Source organism: Hemitrygon akajei, chromosome 10 (genome assembly GCF_048418815.1).
Source record: "Hemitrygon akajei chromosome 10, sHemAka1.3, whole genome shotgun sequence".
NCBI lineage: Eukaryota > Metazoa > Chordata > Chondrichthyes > Myliobatiformes > Dasyatidae > Hemitrygon > Hemitrygon akajei.
In genome coordinates, this window is record NC_133133.1 from 126106378 (window position 1) to 126127252 (window position 20875).

Consider the following 20875-nt stretch of genomic DNA (forward strand, 5'->3'; position numbering starts at 1 on the left):
TATACGAGGTACTGGTGAGGCCGCACCTGGAGTACTGTGTGCAGTTCTGGTCTCCATACTTGAGGAAGGATATGCTGGCTTTGGAGGTAGTACAGAGGAGGTTCACTAGGTTGATTCCAGAGATGAAGGGGTTAACCTATGAAGAGAGGTTGAGTTGCCTGGGATTATACTCTCTGGAGTTCAGAAGAATGAGAGGGGATCTTATAGAAACATACAAAATTTTGAAAGGGATAGATAAGATAGAAGTAGGAAAGCTGTTTCCATTGGTAGCTAAGACTAGAACTAGGGGACATTGCCTCAAAATTCAGGGGGGAAGATTTAGGACACAGATTAGGAGAAACTCCTTTTCCCAGAGAGTGGTGAATCTATGGAACTCTCTGCCCAGGGAAGCAGTTGAGGCTTCTTCACTAAATATATTTAAGATACAGTTGGATGGATTTTTACATAGTAGGGGAATTAAGGGTTATGGGGAAAAGGCAGGGAGATGGAGCTGAGTTTACGGACTGATCAGCCATGATCTTATTGAATGGCGGGGCAGGCTCGATGGGCAGGATGGCCTACTCCTGATCCTATGTTCATATCCATCCAGCTTTGAGTATCTGACTGTCCACTCTCCTTGCCTACTGGCAATTCTTTAGTTTATTAGCCTACTGGCTAATAACTTGTCTTTAGTGTCTTGATATTAAGCACAGTATTTTAAGAAGCACAATTAAGCATAGTTTGCAACCTCAATTAGGTTTGTCAATAATATCAGTGGATTGATCACTTGGGCTCAAAGTGATAAGTGGTATTTGAACCAGTAGAATATAAGGCAAGACATTTGGGGAGGTCAAACAAATTAAGGGGATACATAACAAGTTGTAGAATGTAATAGAACAGTACAGCACAGGAACAGGCCCTTCGGCCCCCAATGTTTTGCCAAACCAATTCAATTACTACTCCCTTCTGCCTACACAATATCCATATCCTTCCGTTTTCCTCACATTCTTGTGCCTTTCTAAATGTCTCTTAAGACCCTAATGTTTCTACCTCTACCACCTCCCCTTGGCTGTGCACTCCAGGTTCCCACCACGCTGTGTAATTTTTTTTAAACTTGCCTCTCACATCTCCTTTGAAATTACTCCCTCTCACCTAAAATCCATGCCCTCTGGTTTTTAGACATTTCAACCCTGAGAAAAAGATGTTGTATATCTTTTCTATGTCTTTCATAATCTTCTAAATCTTTCAGATCTCCCCTCAGCCTCCACTGCTCCAGAGAAGAAACCCACGTTTGTCCAACCTCGTTATCCCACATGCCCTCTAATCCAGACAACATCCTGGTAAACCTCCTCTAAAGCCTCAACATCTTTCCTACAATGGGGCAACCTGAACTGTATGCAATACTTCAGATGCAGCCTAGGTGGAGTTTTATGAAGCTACAAGATAACTTCCTATTTTGAATTCAGTACCTCAACTAGTAAAGGCAAGCATGCCATTTCCTTTCTTAACCACACGAGTAGCCGCTTTCAGGGAGCTATGAACTTGGACCTCAAGATCCCTCTGCTCATCAACACTGTTAAGTGTCTCTTTATATTTGACCTACCAAGGTACAACACTTCACATTTGGCTGGGTTAAACTCCATCTGTCATTTCTCCGACCATATTTGCAACCGATCTATATCCCATTGTATTTTGTTGTCAGTCTTCTATGCTATCCACCACACCAACAATCTTCGTATCATCTGCAAACTTACGAACCCACCCATCTACGTTTTCATCCAGGTCATTTATATACATCAGAAACAGGTCCCACTAACTCCACTAATTGCAGACCTCTAGCTAGAATAAATCTTTCAACCGCTCCCTCTGTCTTCACTGGGCAAGTCAGTTCTGAATTCAAATGCCCAATTCACCATGTATCCCATGGATCTTAATCTTCTGAATGAGCCTCCCATGAGGACCTTGTCAAATGCCATACTAAAATCCATGTAGGCAACGTCCACAGCTCTACTTCTATCAATTACTCTCGTCTCCTCATCAAACAATGCAATCAAGTTAGTAAGACATGACTTGCCCCTCACAAAGGCTCTCCCTGATTGGGCCATGATTTTCCAAATGTTCACAAATCCTATCCTTTGTTGTTCTCTCCAGTAACTTCCCTACCACCTACTGTGAGATTGCCTTGGGATTCTCTTTAATGGCCTCGTTTGGTTTTCCTCTTGTGTTCTTTTCTGGTTTCTTTATAATCCTCAAGGGCTCCGTTGATTCTAGCTTCCTAAGCTTTACATAATTTATCTTTTTATTTCTTGAGTAAATTCATCACCTCTCTCGATATCCAAGGTTCTCTTGCCTTGCCATCTCTGTACTTCTGACCAGAGCACACCTCTGCTGTACTCTGTACAGCTGTTTAAACACATCATATGTGGACTTGCCGAGAAACAGCTGTTCTCAATTAAATCTCCCTAGTGCCTGCCTCATGCTCTCATAATTCCCCAGCTCCAATTTAATACTCTTTTTCAAGATTCATACTTATCTATAGCTATCTTAAGGCTTAAGGAGTTGTGGTCACAGTTCTCTAACTGCTCACCCCCTGAAAGGTCAGTCATCTGGACAGGTGCATTAACCAACACCAGGTCCTCCTCTTGTTGGACTATCTACATATTGATTTGAGAAATCCTGCTGGATGCACTTAACAAATTCTGTCTCATCTAAACCTCTTACACACAGAAGGTCCCAATTTATATTGGAGAAGTTGAAATCCCCAGTGACAACAACCCTTCCTTTATCTGCCTGCACATCTTATTCTTCAATCTCCTGGTGGCCATTGAATAGAATGATCTTGGAATGTATATTCACAGATCCCTGAAGGTGACAAGTCAGTGAAATGAGGTGGTTAAAAGGCTTTCAGGATTCTTGACATTATTGACCAAGATACAGAATACAAGAACAGGAAATTGGTGCTAGAACGATACAAGATGTTGATTACGATACAGTTAGAACTGTGCTTGCAGTACTGGTCGTTGTGTTGAAAAGATGACAGGACTAGAGCAGTTATCTGAAGGGAAATGAAGATGCGGCGTGAAGGCAGCAATTACTATTTCCTTAGCAAAGAGAACTGGAACCCGTAAAGCAGGGAGTTTTTAAATACATATTTCATTATGTTTAGAAGTGGTGATGGAAGCAGAAACCTTCATCACATTCTTTTTTTGAAGTGTGTAGATGACCAATTAAAGAGCAATAACCTTTAAAGCTAGGAATGAAAACCAGGAAGTGGAAATAACTTCAGATCTGTTTTTGGCTGACATGGACATGATGGGTGAATTGAAATTGCTTTGTATGATAAGTTACTGCAAATCTTTGATTAGTTGGGTTTCTAAGCCACAACTACCCTAGAAATCTAGCTACTTGTAATCAAGGTGTTTTTTTTCTTACAGTGCCCTGTCCCTTGGGCTTAATTTTAGGCTTCAGTAACTTGCTGACGGTAGTTGTTAACCACCTGAGGAATTATAAGCCAATTAACCTACTTTATTTTGCTTAATGCATGAACGTGCAGTTTTCTAAGATAAAGGTGTAAGCTCTGAGCGAAGAACTTTGGCCAAAGCGTCCTTGAATAGAAACCATTCATTTCTGGAGATCTTTATTTTTCTTCAATATTACTTCATCCCTTCAACACAGGGACATTGTTTCAAGATAAAAGACCAGTCATTTAAAAGAGAGTAGAATTGTCTTCTCTCAGATACTAGTGAACTTCTGCAAATCTTTACTCCAAAAGATGATGGGGCCAGATTACTAGAAATATTTAAGATGGAACTAAAAAGATATTTTTAATTTTGAGGAATTGAGGGCCGTGTGGAACTGTCACAGAAAAGGAAACGTTCAGAGAGCACAGGTCAGTCATGAGTATAGATAATGGCTGGAGTCACCTGTCTTATAAAGACACTGCCCAGAAGAAGGTAATATCAAACTGATTCTGTAGAAATATTTGCCAAGAACAATCGTGGTCGTGGAAGGACCAGGATCGCCCACAACATTTGACATGGTACACAACGAGAGTCTTGTCCCTGAGCTGCTTTTTTGGTGAATAGCGCTTTTGCCTCAGTGGGCTGCAGAGTCATAGAGTAAATCAGTATGGATACAGGCATTTCGGCACAACTGGTGCATGCCAACTCTCGTACCCATCCAGCTAGTTCTGCTTTCCTGCATTGGCCCATATCTCTCTTAGCTCCACCCCTCCATGTATGGATCCAAGTACTTAATTGATACTATCCTACCTGCCTCAGCCACTTCCTCTGGCAGCTGGTTCCATGTGCTCACCACCCTCTGTGTGGAAAAAGTTGCCCCTCAGGTCCTTTATAAATCTCCCTCACCCTAAATCTATACCCCTAGTTTTGGACTCCCCTACCCTGGGGAAAAGATTGCTACTGCCTACATTATCAATGACTCTTGTGCTCTTTTCTGTGCTCTTTCCAATTTAAACACATTTTTTCTATATGATGAATCTAATAAGCAAGTTCTTCATCAAATGTATTCAAGTCAACTTTTATTGTCATTTCGACCATAACTGCTGGCACAGTGCATAGTAAAAATGAGACAACGTTTTTCAAGACCATGGTGTTACATGACACAGTACAAAAACTAGACTGAACTATGTAGTAATAATAATTAAAAAAATACAACACAGAGAAAGCTACACCAGACTACAGACCTACCCTGGACTGCATAAAGTGCACAAAAACAGTGCAGGCATTTACAATAAATAATAAACAGGACAGTGGGGCAAGGTGTCAGTCCAGGCTTCAGGTATTGAGCAGTCTGATAGCTTGGGGGAAGAAACTGTTACATAGTCTGGTTGTGAGAGCCTGAATGCTTCTGAGCCTTTTCCCAGACGGCAAGAGGGAGAAGAGATTGTATGAGGGGTGCATGGGGTCCTTCATAATGCTGTTTCCTTTGCAGATGCAGCGTGTAGTGTAAATATCCGTGATAGCTGGGAGAGAGACCCCGATGATCAGAGCTGACCTCACTATCCGCTGCAGGGTCTTGCAGTCCAAGATGGTGCAATTTCCGAACCAGGCAGTGATGCAGCTGCTCAGGATGCTCTCAATACAACCCTTGTAGAATGTGATGAGGATGGGGGGGTGAGAGACAGACTTCCCTCAGCCTACGCAAAATGTAGAGACGCTGCTGGGCTTTCTTTGCTATGGAGCTGGTGTTGAGGGACCAGGTGAGATTCTCCGTCAGGTGAACACCAAGAAATTTGGTGCTCTTTACGATCTCTACCGAGGAGCTGTCAATGTTCAGTGGGGAGTGGTCGCTCCGTGCCCTCCTGAAGTCAACAACCATCTCTTTTGTTTTGTTCATATTAAGAGACAGGTTGTTGTCTCTGCACCAGTCCATTAGCCACTGCACCTCCTCGCTGTAAGCTGACTCATCGTTCTTGCTGATGAGACCCACCACGGTCGTGTCATCAGCAAACTTGATGATATGGTTCGAGCTGTGTGTTGCAGCACAGTCGTGGGTCAGCAGAGTGAACAGCAGTGGACTGAGCACGCAGTCCTGGGGAGCCCCTGTGCTCATTGTGATGGTGTTGGAGATGCTGCTCCCGATCCGGACTGACTGAGGTCTCCCAGTCAGGAAGTTGCAGAGGGAGGTGTTCAGGCCCAGTAGGCTCAGCTTTCCAATCAGTTTCTGATGGATGATTGTGTTGAATGCTGAACTGAAGTCTATGAACAGCATCCGAACGTATGTGTCTTTTTTGTCCAGGTGGGTTAGGGCCAGGTGGAGGGTGGTGGCAATGGCGTCATCTGTTGAGCGGTTGGGACGGTACACAAACTGCAGGGGGTCCAGTGAGGGGGCAGTAGGGTCTTGATATGCCTCATGATGAGCCTCTCGAAACACTTCATGATGATGGATGTAAGTGCAACGGGACGGTAGTCATTTAGGCAGGACACTGAAGACTTCTTCGGCACGGGGACAATGGTGGCGGCCTTGAAGCACGTTGGAATGGTGGCGCTGCTCAGGGAGATGTTGAAGATGTCAGTGAGAACATCTGCTAGCTGGTCTGCAAATCCTCTGAGCACTCTACCGGGGATGCTATCTGGTCCAGCAGCCTTCCACAGGTTGACCCTACACGGGGTTCTTCTCACGTCGACCACGGAGAGACACAGTATTTATTGCCACTTTGTTGCTCATTAGATTTGTCAGTGTTGTCAAAGTGAGGCTTTGCCAATATATTGTGTTGTGTCAGTGATTTCCGCTGTGGTTAAGTGGCTTGGATGAAAGAATAGGAAGGTGTTTGTAATGAAAGTAAAGATCTTACTTCCTTGTAGACTCACTTGAATTCAGTTAAAATGCTGATTTGAGCCAGGTGTGAGGGAGAAAGTTAAAAGGATATGAAATATAGGTTGGAGGATATAATTGATGTGCAGAAGATCTTCGATGGATTTTAAATACAGGTTTCCTCCGCTATTCGAAGGTAGAGCATTCCTATGAAATGGCTCATAAGCCGGAATGTCGTAAAGTACAGAAGCAATTACCATTTATTTATATGGGAAAAATTTGTGAGTGTTCACAGACCCAAAAAATAACCTACCAAATCAAGCCAAATAACACACAAAACCTAAAATAACTGTAACATATAGTAAAAGCAGGAATGATCTGATAAATACACAGCCTATATAATGTAGGAATACTTCCCTGCAATTATAGCAGCACTGTCCACCGCAGCAAAAATCTCACACAAGCGCTCTCGGCAGCCCTCGCGGCAAAAACACACGGCGCAAGCGCTCCCAGCAGAAGCGCTCTTTCCAGTAACCTTTAAGCTACGAAGCTGCCAAATCGTACCAAATAACACAAAAATACACAGCCTATATAAAGTAGAGATAATGGATGTACAGTGTAGTTTCACTTACCGGAATTGAGAAGAGCGAGCACACTGATGATGGTGTGTTAGGCTGAGTCGTCGGAGGTTGGGGTGGTGGGAGGTAGAGGAGACTGGGGTATCATCTCATCGTCGTCTGTTTCCATCAGGGTGGGCAGGTCACCTTCTTCTATGTCTGCCTGCCTCGATGTCAAAGATCAAGTTTCGTGGCTGATGTGGAAGGCTTGAAAAACGACAGTATGCTTGACTGCTTAACCTCGCGCATTTTTCTATCATACAGTTCTTTGTAAGCACTCAAACCATCCTGCAAATATGCCCTAAGTCTGCGTACCCTTTCAAAATTAAAGTCATGCTTTTCTGCAATCATTGCAACATTGTCAATTGCAGTGAAAATCTCACGCAATTGCTTCACGTTCAGTTCCTGGACGACTTCACTTTCAGGCCGTTTGCTACTGTGTTCAGTTTCGATTGTTATCCTTTCCTCTTCATCAGCTCTTCATCTCTCAGATCTTGGTCATGGGATGCCAAAACCTCTTCAACATCATCCTTGTCAGCTTCCACAAACCCTTAGCCAAACTCACTCCATCCTTACTTTGTTCACCACAATCGAAAAGCTTAATTATGTCTAGTTTTATGCTAAGTGTAACACCCTTACGCGCTCTTCTAGGCTTTTCTGATACCTTCGAACTCATCTTGCTAATGGATGCACAAAATAAATCGACATAAAGCACAGATGCTCACAGGCACGTGTTTAAGCAATGCCGGCTACAATGCATTTCTAGGGGAGGAGCTTGACTGCTCGGGGCGCGCTGCCTTTTTCGTAACAGTGAAAACACCTTCTGTTAATGAAAACAGGTAACTAATGTAGATCTTTCGTAACAGCGAGGTGACATAGAGCGAACATTCAAAAAACAGGGGACACCTGTACCAGCACAGATCAAGTGGAGTGAATAGTCATTTTATGTGTTGTAGTTTCAATCCTGATGCCTTCACAACTCTCATTTGTTGGACACGGGCCTTTTTGCCCCTGAGTTTCTCCTTTCAGGTGAAGCAATGAACTCCCAGCTTAGCTGGCTGCTGTGGAATTTGCAGAAAGTCAAGGGATAAAGTGATGTCTGGGCAAGGATAGGTCATAGACAGTGTGCAGTCAGCCCAGGCAAGAACAGGAAGAGTATAGCTTCCGTTTGCACAACAGGGGACTGGAGCCATTTGGCATACAAAAACAAGATAAGGATGTTACAGAAGGGTGCAGGCCATGTACAACAACAAGGGGACAATTACTTTACTAACTTTAAAGTATCATTGGTTGTTAGTTGTAGTTTCCATTGCCTTTTAACATCTGTATGGTGAATGGTGATTGATCTAAATAAGGAATGTGAACATCCACAGTTTACCAAATTATCAATATCCATGGCTGCGAGTCAATTGGCATTTCTTTCTCTGTTCAGACTTCAGAACAGTGTGGTGACAGGGATCAGGCTGTTCTCCTTGGGCACATGGAAATAAAGTGAGATTGTGGAATCGGTGTGAATTTTCAGTTAATCGGTGACGACACTACTGTATATTTGACACTCACAGTTTGTACATCAGAGAAATCAAAAGCAAAATGAATGACTGCATTGCAGGGTAACTTCATTCATTCTGTAAGGTGGAGCCCATCAATGCTCCAATGCATTTTGACTTGTGCTTAGGTGTATTGGGATGACGTGCAAGGCTGATGTAAACTCGAGGATCTTCTGACAATGTTCAATTTTAATAACTTCTGTTTTTAGATCACTTTATCAGGGTACAGTGAAGGGGTGCAAGAGGTGAAAAGCTTGTTGGCTGTTAGTCGGAATGCTGTGAAGGGTTTCAGCACTGTTACTTTGGTTCTGAATGAGTGGCACAAAAGCAGTCACCACTACAGCTGACAAATACAGGTGTTCAGTGAGCTTAATCTGGCTCTTGTCATAGAACGTACAACAGTAACATTATTGTAAGTACTTGGGAATTTGTGGTTTGTCATCAAATACTACTGTCTTTTCCCAGTCACTGGAGGAGCAGTTAAACCAGGCACATCGATTGGCTGATATGTACAGGGAGCAGTGTGTGACACTTGAAGACAATCTGGCACGCATTCAAGAAGAAGGAGACATAGGCCAGCAGCTGTTTAAGGTAAGAATGCAGTTTCTTTCACTTGTATGTAATGAGGCCATAAATGGAGGAATATTGTGGGCTATCAAGAGGTCCATGCCATAATTGATTCACTGGCAGATTCAAGTCAACTGAATTAAAGGGGAAACTAGTTGCTTCCACACCCCCTCCAATATGGAGTATGTGAGCAGTTTGGGCCCCTTATCTAAGAAAGGATATACTGGGAGGGTCCAGAAGAGGTTCACGAGAATGAAATATTTAATGTATGATGAGTGTTTGATGGCTCTGGACATGTACTCACTGGAGTTTGGAAGTATGGTGGGGGGGTGGTGGAATCTCATTGAAACCTATTGAATATTGAAAGGCCTAGATAGAGTGGATGTAGAGAGCATGTTTCCTATAGTGGGGGAGTCTAGGACCCAAGGACAGTCTCGGACAAGAAGAACATCCCTTTAGAACAGAGATGAGGAGGAATTTCTTTAGCCAGAGGATGGTGAATCTGTGGAATTAATTGCTACAGACAGCTGAGGAGGCCAAGTCATTAGGTATATTTAAAGCAGAGGCTGATAGTTCTTGATTAGTTAGGGCATCAAAGATTATGGGGAGAAGGCAGGAGAATGGGGTTGAGAGGGATAATGAATTGGACAAGATGGAATGGCAGAGCAGATTCAGTGGGTCAATTGGCCTAATTCTGCAGCATTGTGTTATGGTCTGTGGTTGTGTGTTGGAGATGACTGGAAGGATTGTAAGCAATGAGTTGCCTCTACTGCAGGTGGGGAGCAGGGTGGAGGGTATGTGCAGGCTGAAGGGGCTGATGAAGGTTGAAGCTACTGTGAATGAGATTCATATGGGATTAAATAGATGGGAACAGAAAACAAAGTAAGTGCTGGTTGCAGTCAGCAGACAGGCAGCTCTTGTGAAAGGAGAAACCTTCCACAACCTGGCATTCAGGTTGGGCCCACTGGAGCATCTGCACTGTAGTTAGGCCATTTAGTGAGCTATTGTGCCACAGACACAAGCAGAAAGGAGATGGGTGACACCCCAAGTAAAGCAGTAGTGTAGGGTCCTGGGCCCATCCCCTTCTCTAACGGGTGCAGCTTTTTGTTGGGGCAATGACCTGTAGGAAAAGCAGCAGCGAGCAGTCTGTCATGCCGTGGTGGGCTTAGCTGGACTTGGGGGAATAAAAGCTAGCTGAGCTCTGGTAGTAGGGCGCAGGTAGATATTTCTGTGGCTGTTAACGAGACAAGATGGCGCCAGTGACCAACAGCGATGTCTTGCAGTCAGCTTATGAACCTATTGGATGCTCTTATTCCAGATATACTTCATCTTCTGAAATAGGACGATTTCAGCCTGTGATTGTCTTTTTAAGAATGGATTTTTGGGCGGACTGAAAGATCTGGTGCTTCTCTGATCTCCTGGGGGATTTGGTGTGGAGTGCAGCTATGGTTGTCAATGGGGGTGTACGCTCTGTTGGTTCCTATTGGCAGAATAGAAACCTCTGAATGGCTCTATCGTTCCGTGCCTACTAAAGTGAGGAGGACGAGAACTGAAAGTGAATGGCTATTCAGTGCTGTCTGCATGTGTTTGACTGGTCTCCCACTTGTTCTGCCGGTGGATGGTGCAGGAATCTTGGGTCCAATGCTGCAAGGTTCGATTGCTTCGGTGGCTTGTGGCTATGGACTTGCTTTCAGCTGTGGTCTGATATTTAATGTCCTCCATACTGAACATGATTTACCGTTTGAGCAATTCTGCTGTCATCAACACAGTGCTGAACTGACTAACTTGGTGAATATGGCTGTACTTGCCATGGCAGCTTGTGGCTGTGTTCTCACTTTTGGGGACTCTACAGTTTGATGTTTAATGCTTTGTGTGTTATTTGTTGCTGTTAGCGTGACTTGTTCTTTTTTCCGCACGTCTGGTCTCATTATGTGGAGGGGGTCTTTAAACTGGTTCTATAGTGTTTCTTTATTTTGTGCCTGTCTGCAAGACTTCGAATCTCAAGGTTATATACGGCATACATACTTTGATAATTAATATACTTTGAACTGTGGGACTCCGAGTCGTGGCATCTATAGAGGGAAATGAGGAGTTCCCTTCATATAACCTAAAAGAGTAAGAGGAGAAAGAGCCAGTGTAAAACAAAGTGAGCAGAAGGGGTGGAGCAAGAGCTGGCAAGTATTCGATGAGGGGCGGTGGTAAGTTGATGGAGGAAAGACTGAAGATGGAGGCAGGGAGATGATTGGTGGAGGGCTGCAGATGATAGAATCTGATGAGAAAGAGCATGAAAGAAGGTGTGTGGATGACAGTAAATGGTGGGGACACACTGGAAAGAGTGTGAGAGTGCTGGGTTGATGTGGTGGGTGGAGGAGGGGAAAGAAACAGGGAGATGAGGGGCAGGGATTGGACTACTCCCAGATTTTGCTTCCCTGGTGCCAGGGTCAGATGCATCTGCAGGGCACTCTGAAAGGATTGGGGTTGTCGGCCAGGGGCTGTGGTACACATTGATAGTAACCACCTGAATAGAGGAATGATGTCCTGCAAAGTTCATTTGGGGAGTTGGGTTGAAAATTAAAGAGCAGGGCACTCCAATATGTAATCTCTGGATTGGCAGCTGTGCCACGTACATAAAAAATAAGGTCAAGTAAATGCAACACGAGTGGGTCTTCACCATCCCCTCCGACCTTCCTCTCTCTGAGGCTGAGCGCTCTGTCCTTAGTAAGGGCCTCACATTTGTCCCCCTTCGCCCTCACCTCAGTGAGTTCCGCATGCGCCAGGACGTGGAGCTCTTCTTCCGCCGGCTCCGTCTTCGAGTCCACTTCTTTGGTAGGGACTCTCACACTCCCACCGATGACCTGTTCTCCCATCTCCAACCCTCCTCCTCCTCATGGACTCCCCGCCCAGGACTTCTACCCGCCCTGGATCTGTTTATCTCTAATTGTCGTCGGGACATTAACCGTCTCGACTTCACCACCCCTTGCTCCAATTCCAACCTTACCCCCTCTGAACGCTCTGCTCACCATTCCCTCCACAACAATCCCAACCTTACCATTAAACCTGCTGATAAGGGGGGTGCTGTTGTCGTCTGGCGCACCGACCTGTACATAGCGGAGGCACGACGACAACTCGCTGACACCTCCTCTTATCTACCCCTGGACCATGACCCCACTAGGGAGCACCAGTCCATTGTCTCCCAAACCATTTCCGATCTCATCAGCTTGGGAGATCTCCCATCCACGGCCACCAAACTTACAGTTCCCACACCCCGCACTTCCCGTTTCTACCTCCTACCTAAGATTCACAAACCTGCCTGTCCAGGCAGACCCATTGTCTCTGCTTGCTCCTGCCCCACTGAACTCATTTCTGCCTATCTCGACTCTGTTTTATCTCTCCTTGTTCAATCCCTTCCCACCTATGTCCGTGATACTTCCCATGCTTTACATCTCTTCAAAGATTTCAAGTTCCCTGGCCCCCACCGCCTCATTTTCATCACGGACGTCCAGTCCCTATATACCTCTATCTCCCACCAGGAAGGTCTCCAAGCTCTCCGTTTCTTCCTGGATTCCAGACCCAGCCAGTCACCCTCTACCACCACTCTTCTCCGCCTCGCGGAATTAGTCCTCACCCTTAACAATTTCTCCTTTGGCTCCTCCCACTTCCTCCAAACTAAAGGTGTGGCCATGGGCACCCGCATGGGTCCTAGCTATGCCTGCCTTTTAGTCGGCCATGTGGAGTAATCTTATGTTCCAAGCCTACACCGGTATCTGTCCTCCTCTTTTCTTACGTTATATTGACGACTGCATTGGCGCTGCTTCCTGCACGCATGCTGAGCTCATCGACTTCATTAACTTCGCCTCCAACTTTCACCCCGCCCTCAAATTCACCTGGTCTATCTCCGACACCTCCCTCCCCTTTCTAGATCTTTCTGTTTCTATCTCTGGAGACACCCTATCCACCGATGTCTACTACAAACCTACTAACTCCCACAGCTACCTAGACTATTCCTCCTCCCACCCAGTCTCCTGCAAAAATGCTATCCCTTTCTCTCAATTCCTCCGCCTCCGCCGCATCTGCTCTCAGGATGAGGCCTTTCATTCTAGGACAAAGGAGATGTCTTCCTTTTTTAAAGAAAGGGACTTCCCTTTGTCCACTATCAACTCTGCCCTCCATCACGTCTCCTGTATTTCACGCACCTCTGCCCACACCCCATCCCCCCGCCAGCCCACCAGGAATAGAGTCCCCCTGGTCCTCACCTATCACCCTACCAGCCTACAGATCCAACGTATAATCCTCTGTAACTTCCACCACCTCCTACATGATCCCACCACCAGCCACATCTTCCCCTCCCCCCACTCTCGGCTTTCCACAGGGATCCCCTACGCGACTCCCTTGTCCATTCATCCCCCCCATCCCTCCCCACTGACCTCCCTTCGGGCACTCATCCCTGCAAACAGAAGAAGTGCTACACCTGCCCCCACACTTCTTCCCTCACCATCATCCCAGGCCCCAGACAGTCCTTTCAGGTGAGGCACCACTTCACCTGTGAGTCAACTGGGGTGATATACTGTATCCGGTGCTCCCGATGTGGCCATTTATACATTGGGGAGACCCGCCGCAGACTGGGAGACCGTTTTGTCGAACACCGGCGCTCAGTCCTCCAGCAGTGGCGGGATCTCCCTGTGGCCACACACTTCAATTCCACAGACCATTCCCACTCCAACATGTCTGTCCATGGCGTCCTCTACCGTCAAGATGAGGCCACACGCAGGTCGATGGAGCAATACCTTATCTCCCGCCTAGGTAGCCTCCTTCCTGCCAGCATGAACATCCAACTCACTGACCTCCGTTGATACCCCTGCCCCCCACCCTTACCCCCATCCCTATCTATAATTTTAGTCTGGTTCTCTTTCTCTCTCTTTTCCCCCCTCACTATAATCTCCTCCCCAGCCCTACCTTTCTTTCTCTTTTATTTCCCATAATTCTCCACCTTCCCCCAGCCCATTTCCTTCCAGCCTATCACTTCCCAGCTCTCTACTTCATCCCTTCCCCCACTTCTTATCCCCCCTCGACCGTCCCATGTTACTTCAGTCCTGATGAAGGGTTTCGGCCCAAAATGTCGTTATTACCTCCTCCCATAGATGCTGTCTGGCCTGCTGAGTTCTGCCAGCATTTCGTGTTTTTTTTATTTGTCAAGTAAATACACAGCTGAGGGTGTGGTGCAGGAAGGAGGGCTTTAAGTAATGATCTGCTTTAGGGAAGGTAAGACCGATACAAGTAGAACAGGTTGCACCTGAACTGCAAGGGGCCCAATATCCTTGAAAGGGAGGTTTGCTTTCACTCAAGGGAGGATTTACATGAATCAGTCACTGGAATGGAACGCTGAACAGTCGATGGGGAGCTGGAGTCAGATATATAGTATTAACCCAGCAGGTCCACCCGGAAGGGTAGATGGGGCATGCTAAGGCAGGTAGGTTAGACTACTTTTAATGCAAGTGGCCTGGCCGATAAAACCGAACTTGAAGTATGATCAAGTAGAGCTTGTTTATCTCTCTTGTTGAAAATGAATATTACTTGGATTTGGGTCGTACATCTGTTACTGCATTTTATTAGCCTATGTCCGAGCATTTTCTTGCTCTTTTGGTGAGTTATGATTGAAATTGAGCATTGTACAGTACTTTGCCACAGGTACCGTGCTGGGAGGAAGGCCATTGAGGAAAGTTTGTAGCAATGCAGCATTCTCAGGGTGGTGTTGAGTTACCCTCCAATAACTCAACTACCCTGTGTGAGGGAAATTCCAATCCCCACTAGAGCATTAGCGTCAGAGATTAGATGTCTATAGACTGGTGAAGTGAGTGTAAGAAGTTAACAGTCAGAGTAAATGTATGAAAATGGGTTACCACTTTGAAAGAAAGAACGAAAAAGAACCTTGGTACTTGAGTAGGACAACAAAATGCTAAAACTGAAACGGAAGATGTTGGAAATACTGACCACGTCAGGTGCATCTGTGACAAGAGAAATAGTCAACATTTACACAAGAAGTTCTACAGATGCTGGAAATCCAAAACACCACACACAAAATGCAAGATGAACTCAGCAGGTTGGGCAGCATCTGTAGAAATGAAGACTGGAAAGGAAGGGGGGAAGACGCCAGACTTAAAAGGTGGGTAAGGGGATGGAGAATATCTGGAAGGTGATAGATGAAGCCAGATAGGTAGGAAAGGTAAGGGGCTACAGAGGAAAGAATTGATAGGAGAGGAAAGTGGACCATAGGAGAAAGGGAAGTAGAAGGGGACCCAGGAGGAGGTGATAGGCGGGTGAGAAGGGACAAAAGGCCAGAATGGGGGAATAGAAGAGGAAGGGAGGGGAAGATTTTGGTACCCAAAGGAGAAATCTATATTCATGCCATCAGGTGGGAGACTACCCAGACAGAATATAAGGTGTTGCCCTGAGGGTGGCCTCATCATGGCACAAGAGGAGGCCATGGACTGACATTTTGGAATGGAAATGGGAATCGGAATTAAAATATTTGGCCACTGGAAAGATTCGCTTTTGGTGGATGGAGCAGAGGTTCTCGACAAAGTGGTCCTCCAATTTACAGTGGCTCTCATCAATTTAGAGGCTGCATCTCGAGCACCAGACACGATAGGCAACTACAGAGTCAATGTTTTGAACCCACCATCTATGAATAGGCAAATTTTTGAGGACTGGTAAGTTTAAGTATACTAATTTATTTGTCTGGGATTCATTAGTAAACCTGGCTTGATGGCTGTGGTGGATAGAGGGATATACAAGGCAAGGTTATATAGATTATTACAGTCAAGGGAAAATCTGCAGATGCTGGAAATCCAAGCAACACACACAAAATGCTGAGGAACTCAGCAGGCCAGGCAGCTTCTATGGAAAAGAGTACAGTCAGCATTTTGGCCCAAGACCCTTCATCAGGACTGGAGAAAAAAAAAGGTGAGAAGGTGGGGAGAGAGGAGGAAGAAACTCAAGGTGATAGGTGAAATCAGGAGGGGGAGGGATGAAGTAAAGAGTTGGCAAGTTGATTAGAAAAAGAGATACAGGCCTGAAGAAGGGGGACTGATTGGAGAGGACAGAGGCAATGGAAGAAAGAAAAGCGGGAGGAGCACCAGAGGGAGGTGATGGACAATTAAGGAGATGCGGTGAGAGGGGGAAATTGTACTGGGGAATGGTGGGTGGGAGGCATTACTGGAAGTTTGAGAAATCGATGTTCATGCCATCGGGTTAGAGTCTACCCAGATGAAATATAAGGTGGTGTTCCTCCAACCTGAGTATGGCCTCATCGCGACAGTGTAGGAGGCCATGGACTGACGTGTCGGACTGGGAAGTGGAATTAAAATGGGTATGAACTAACATGTCAGAATAGGAATATTATTATGGTGTATATTTTTACATTGCCTTGGGCAGCGTGCTGGAGGGGCTGGAGTTGTAAATAACCCCTACAGGATGAGCATGTCTCCTGAATGACATCAGTTAACCAGATAGGTTACTTCCATTGATGTGGTAGTTTTGTGAGTATCACTACACTGTCCATTGGAGGCTGAAGAAGGTGTCCTGTCAGGGGGTTAGAGGACTGTGAATGTGTGTGGGTGGGAAGGAGGATTGGGGCTTGTTTTGCTATTGTTTCTTGCTCATGCTGTTGTTCGTTGTGTTCTGTTTGCTCATGTTCTGTGTTCTGCTGAGAATTGTGGGCATGCTTTATTGGCGCTGGAATGGCAACGTTTGTGGGCTGCCCCCAGCACACCTTCAGCTGAATTGGTCGTTAATCCAAGTGATGCATTTTGTCGTATGTTTCAATGTACATGTGACAAATTAATCATTGTAATGGCTTTTGATTTTTAGAACTCAAGTTATTAAGTGACTTTAAATTCCACAGTTAGGAACTATGTTGGGAACTTCGCTTTCTCAGTTGTTAGTCCAGGTTTCTAGATTATTAGCAAGTGGAAAAAATAAACTATAAATGCCGAAAATCCGAAGAAGATGCTGACAGCATCCCTGGAAAGGGAAACAGAACTAGCATTTCAGGCCAAGGACTCTTAGAATTCACTTGTTCTGGCAAAGTGCCTCTGATCTACAATGTCAACTGTTTCTCTTTCCACCGATGCTTTCTGTCTTTATTTTATTTATTTAGAGACACAACAGGGGTACCAGGCCTTTCTGCCCCAATGAGCCCGTGCTGTTCAATTACACTTGTGTGACAAATTAACCCTACTAACCTGTACATCTTTGGCATGTGGGACAAAACCGATGAGGTCACGGAGGACGTACAAACTCCTTGCAGAGAGCAGCAGAACCGAACCAGAGTCGCTGCTGCTGTAATAGTGTTACACTAACCGCTGCACTACTGAACGTTGCGAGCATTTTCTGTTTTCATTTCGGATTAATGGGACTAGCTTGGATGGGGCACGTTGGCCAACATGGAGCAGTTGGGCTTGTTTCCATGCTGTATGATCATTGCGCTGTGTAACCACTGTACCACTGTTCTACCACATACTGATACAGGATGCACTACTTTGATACAGGAGCGCTCTGATAAAACAGTGAAGCGGCTTCAGTTAATGACACAGAGGTATGAGGCACTGGAAAAGCGACGAGCTATGGAAGTCGAAGGCTTTAAAAATGATATAAAGCTGCTGCGACAGAGGCTAAAAGATGTGGAGAAGCAGCTGTTCAAGGTAGGACTGGGCATTTAATATTCACCAATATCCCACTGCAATTTAAGCATTTTCCTCAGTCATACTCTGGAGCTTTGATATTTTGATCTCATTGACTTTCCAGTTCTCCAGTCACTTGCCAATTCCAAGAATCTCATTTATAACTTAGCATATTTGTCTGAAAATCTCTGAAACCTGGATTTGCTTGACCATTTGCTAAAGAGTTGAAATTTACAATGAGATACAGGCAGTAAGCAGTTCAGAGGCTTGTATAGAGGGTGCTGAACTATGAATAGTTGGGCCACAGGATCACAGAGCAGTGTTTAAGTGCAAGTGTCTCAGCAGTGTGTGTAAGGAGAAAAAGGGGCTTGAGTGTGTATTGTGTAAAAATGTAAGAATCCAGAGACGTGACGTGCCTCATCATTAAGTCATGACTGCATCATCTAATCTCCATTTCTCCATTTTCTGCCAGAATCCCTGCAAAACTGTCATTCTGGTTACACTGTATGAATTGCAATTATTTTGTCTAGGCTATTCTAGCAATAATTCACAAGCTCATGGTTAGGGGTGTTCTCAGAATATGAACAACAAGGGCTTGAGGTACCATACAAATGTTCGCTCAAAATTCAAAGTAAATTTTATTATCTAAGTCCTTGTATGTCACCATATACAACCCTGAGATTCATTTTCCTGTGGGCATACTCGGCAAATCTGTAGAAAAGTAACTATAACAATGAAAGATCAACCAGAGTGTAGAATTTAACAAACTGCAAATACAAATATAAATAATCAGCAATAAATAAAGAGAACATGAGATAGAATCCTTAAAAATGAGATCATTGGTTGTATGACAATTTGTATTGGATGTATGACAGTTCCTCCAAACCTAATGGTCTCTGTCTCCAAAGTCAGCAGGCATATGCGAACACCATCGCCTGAAGGATTCCCTCCAATCACATGCTGTCCTGATTGGGAAACGATCTGTGAATCCTTCATTGTCAATGGGTCTAAATCCTGGAATTCCCAAGCCAATAGCACAGTGGAAGTACCTTCAGAAGAGATGTACTGGTTCAAGAACACAGCTCACCACAACCTTCTCAAGGGCAATTAGGGGTGAACAGTAAATGTCGCCTTGCCAGCAATGTCCTTTTCCAAGTAAAATAAATAGATGGAAGGTGCAGAATTTTATGTGTTGCTCAAAGTGATTCAATGACATTAATGGATATTAAGTAATTAGGGTCTCAGTACATTATTGGGCAGGGTAACACAAAGGACTTGGACAATCAGAATTAGACAATTTCTTCTCAATTCTGGGCGTGTATTTCTTATTCAGTAGTTTGATTGATATCCTCTTCAGTTAAAAGTTTAAATACCACTCTTTTCTCTCGGCAGGTAACGCTTGGAATTGGCCCCGACCAGGATCTTGCTATACTGCATGAGGTGCGCCAATCGAATAACCAGTCAAAGATGATCCAAGGAGAGCTCAGGAAGCTAAAGGCAAAGATTTATGGCTTAGAAAATCAGCTGCGATTTGGCTAACACATTTCATTGACATGATTTACCTTTAGTAAAGCTGTATCAAGGTACCAAGATACCAAACACATGGGAATACCTGGATGTTGCATAATAATTATTGAGTAGGAGCTACTCCAAACCAAGCAAAATAACGAATTTGTTCTAACTGTAAGAAGGCAGACTGACCAAATCAGTGTTTTTTCATTTAATTTTTCAAATCCTCATTCATGTTCACTTTAGTGGGATTTAATTTTTGATATAACAGTAAAGAACTTCTAAGGGAAAGGAGTAGCTTTCTGTGGTATTCTGTTCAGACTGACTCTATGAGGATATTTTGGCTTTCTCCTGCATGAATTCTGCAGATACTGTACAGCTGAAGTTGTTCTGTCTGTCACTGTGCCACTGACTGAATAAATATATCACAATAGAAGCTGCTCACTCTTCAGCCAACAGTTTAATTTCTTTGAATGATTTGATGTTTTCTTGAATCCTTAAATGATATACAAGAAACTTCTTGCATGAGGCATTAATTTAATACTGGCTGCATCTTTATTGACCAGACAAGTAATCATCAATACCTAGTCAACTGTTATAGTTCTGCTGTTAAATAAATGATTTACCAGGATAACATAGATTGAATAGCTGGCGCGCATTTCCTTTTCTTCCACTTCTCCTAGTTCCTACCTGTACAATATCCAAAGCAGATCACTGGAGCATTAGGTGTTGGATTCTCCTCTGTTCTGTAGAGCTCTTCTTCGTTCTTGTATCCATTTTTTAAATTTTTACTATTGTTGGGCTTGAAATTCTGCCCTGTGTTCGTTTAGGAAGAGAGACAACTAACACCGGAATATTACAAAACGTGGCTTTATTGCAGAATTCGTAACTGGCACAGCGAATCCACGGAGTCGCTGGAGAAGGCGTTCTGTTTTCCCCTTACAATCTGCTCTTATTTATACCCCTTTTCCCCCCAGCACAACCCCGCTACATATTAGGTAATATCGGGCACTTGTGTCCATCTTATTGGCCCGCAGCCATATGCTCACGAGTTACCTGTTTCTTTTGTTTACTGAATCGCGTGACACTAATAGTATCGGTGTAGCGGGGTCCCCAGTTTCGCTCCCCCCTCCCTCGCATTCCGGCCTCCTAACATTATGTGTGTTACGTGAGCCACTCCTGACCTGTAATGGCAGTCTCGAATTAACCCCAACACTCCCTCCCTTGGCCTCCCAGAGGCCACATCCCCACATCCCTTACAATCTTTTCCGCGGCTGCCGGGATCAGGCAGAGAGGTGAGCGTCCCCCGGCACTCTTTGGCGTGTCCTCCCTATTTGCTTATCCTGATTTGTCCGACCTAGGGTCACAAAATATGGGTAGGGGTTCCCTAAACATCCGCAATTTTTACAAGTAGCATGCAACATTTCAGAAAACTTATTCAATAACAAATTCACAATCCCCCCCTTGCCATGGTCCATTTCAGTCCGTGTCCTCCCATAGCGCGTCCGCTTTCCGGGAGGGCCGTGTCCTCCCCTTCCACCGGGAACAAGGGTGCCTGGTACGCCGGTGGAGGTCCATTCTTTCCAGTCAAGGCTCGATCTATAGTCCGGATGACTAGGGTCCTAATACAGGGTATGCAACAACAACCACACGTGATAAAGATAGCAATTGAAATAGACAGTCCTAGAGCCGACTGTCCCAG

At 44.9% G+C, this 20875-nt stretch overlaps 1 protein-coding gene across 4 annotated transcripts in view; it reads left to right on the forward strand.

Moving 5' to 3' along the window:
• The window catches only part of ccdc77 (coiled-coil domain containing 77), a 71879-nt gene extending 52272 nt beyond the window's left edge, over nt 1-19607 (forward strand). For all 4 annotated transcript variants that reach the window (XM_073058901.1, XM_073058902.1, XM_073058900.1 and 1 more), the window contains 3 exons: nt 8885-9010; nt 17533-17685; nt 19057-19607. In XM_073058901.1, the coding sequence (XP_072915002.1) occupies nt 8885-9010; nt 17533-17685; nt 19057-19203 (426 nt within the window). In that variant the 3' untranslated portion in view covers nt 19204-19607. The remainder of the gene's footprint in view (nt 1-8884; nt 9011-17532; nt 17686-19056) is intronic.
• Nucleotides 19608-20875: the final 1268 nt, after the last annotated feature.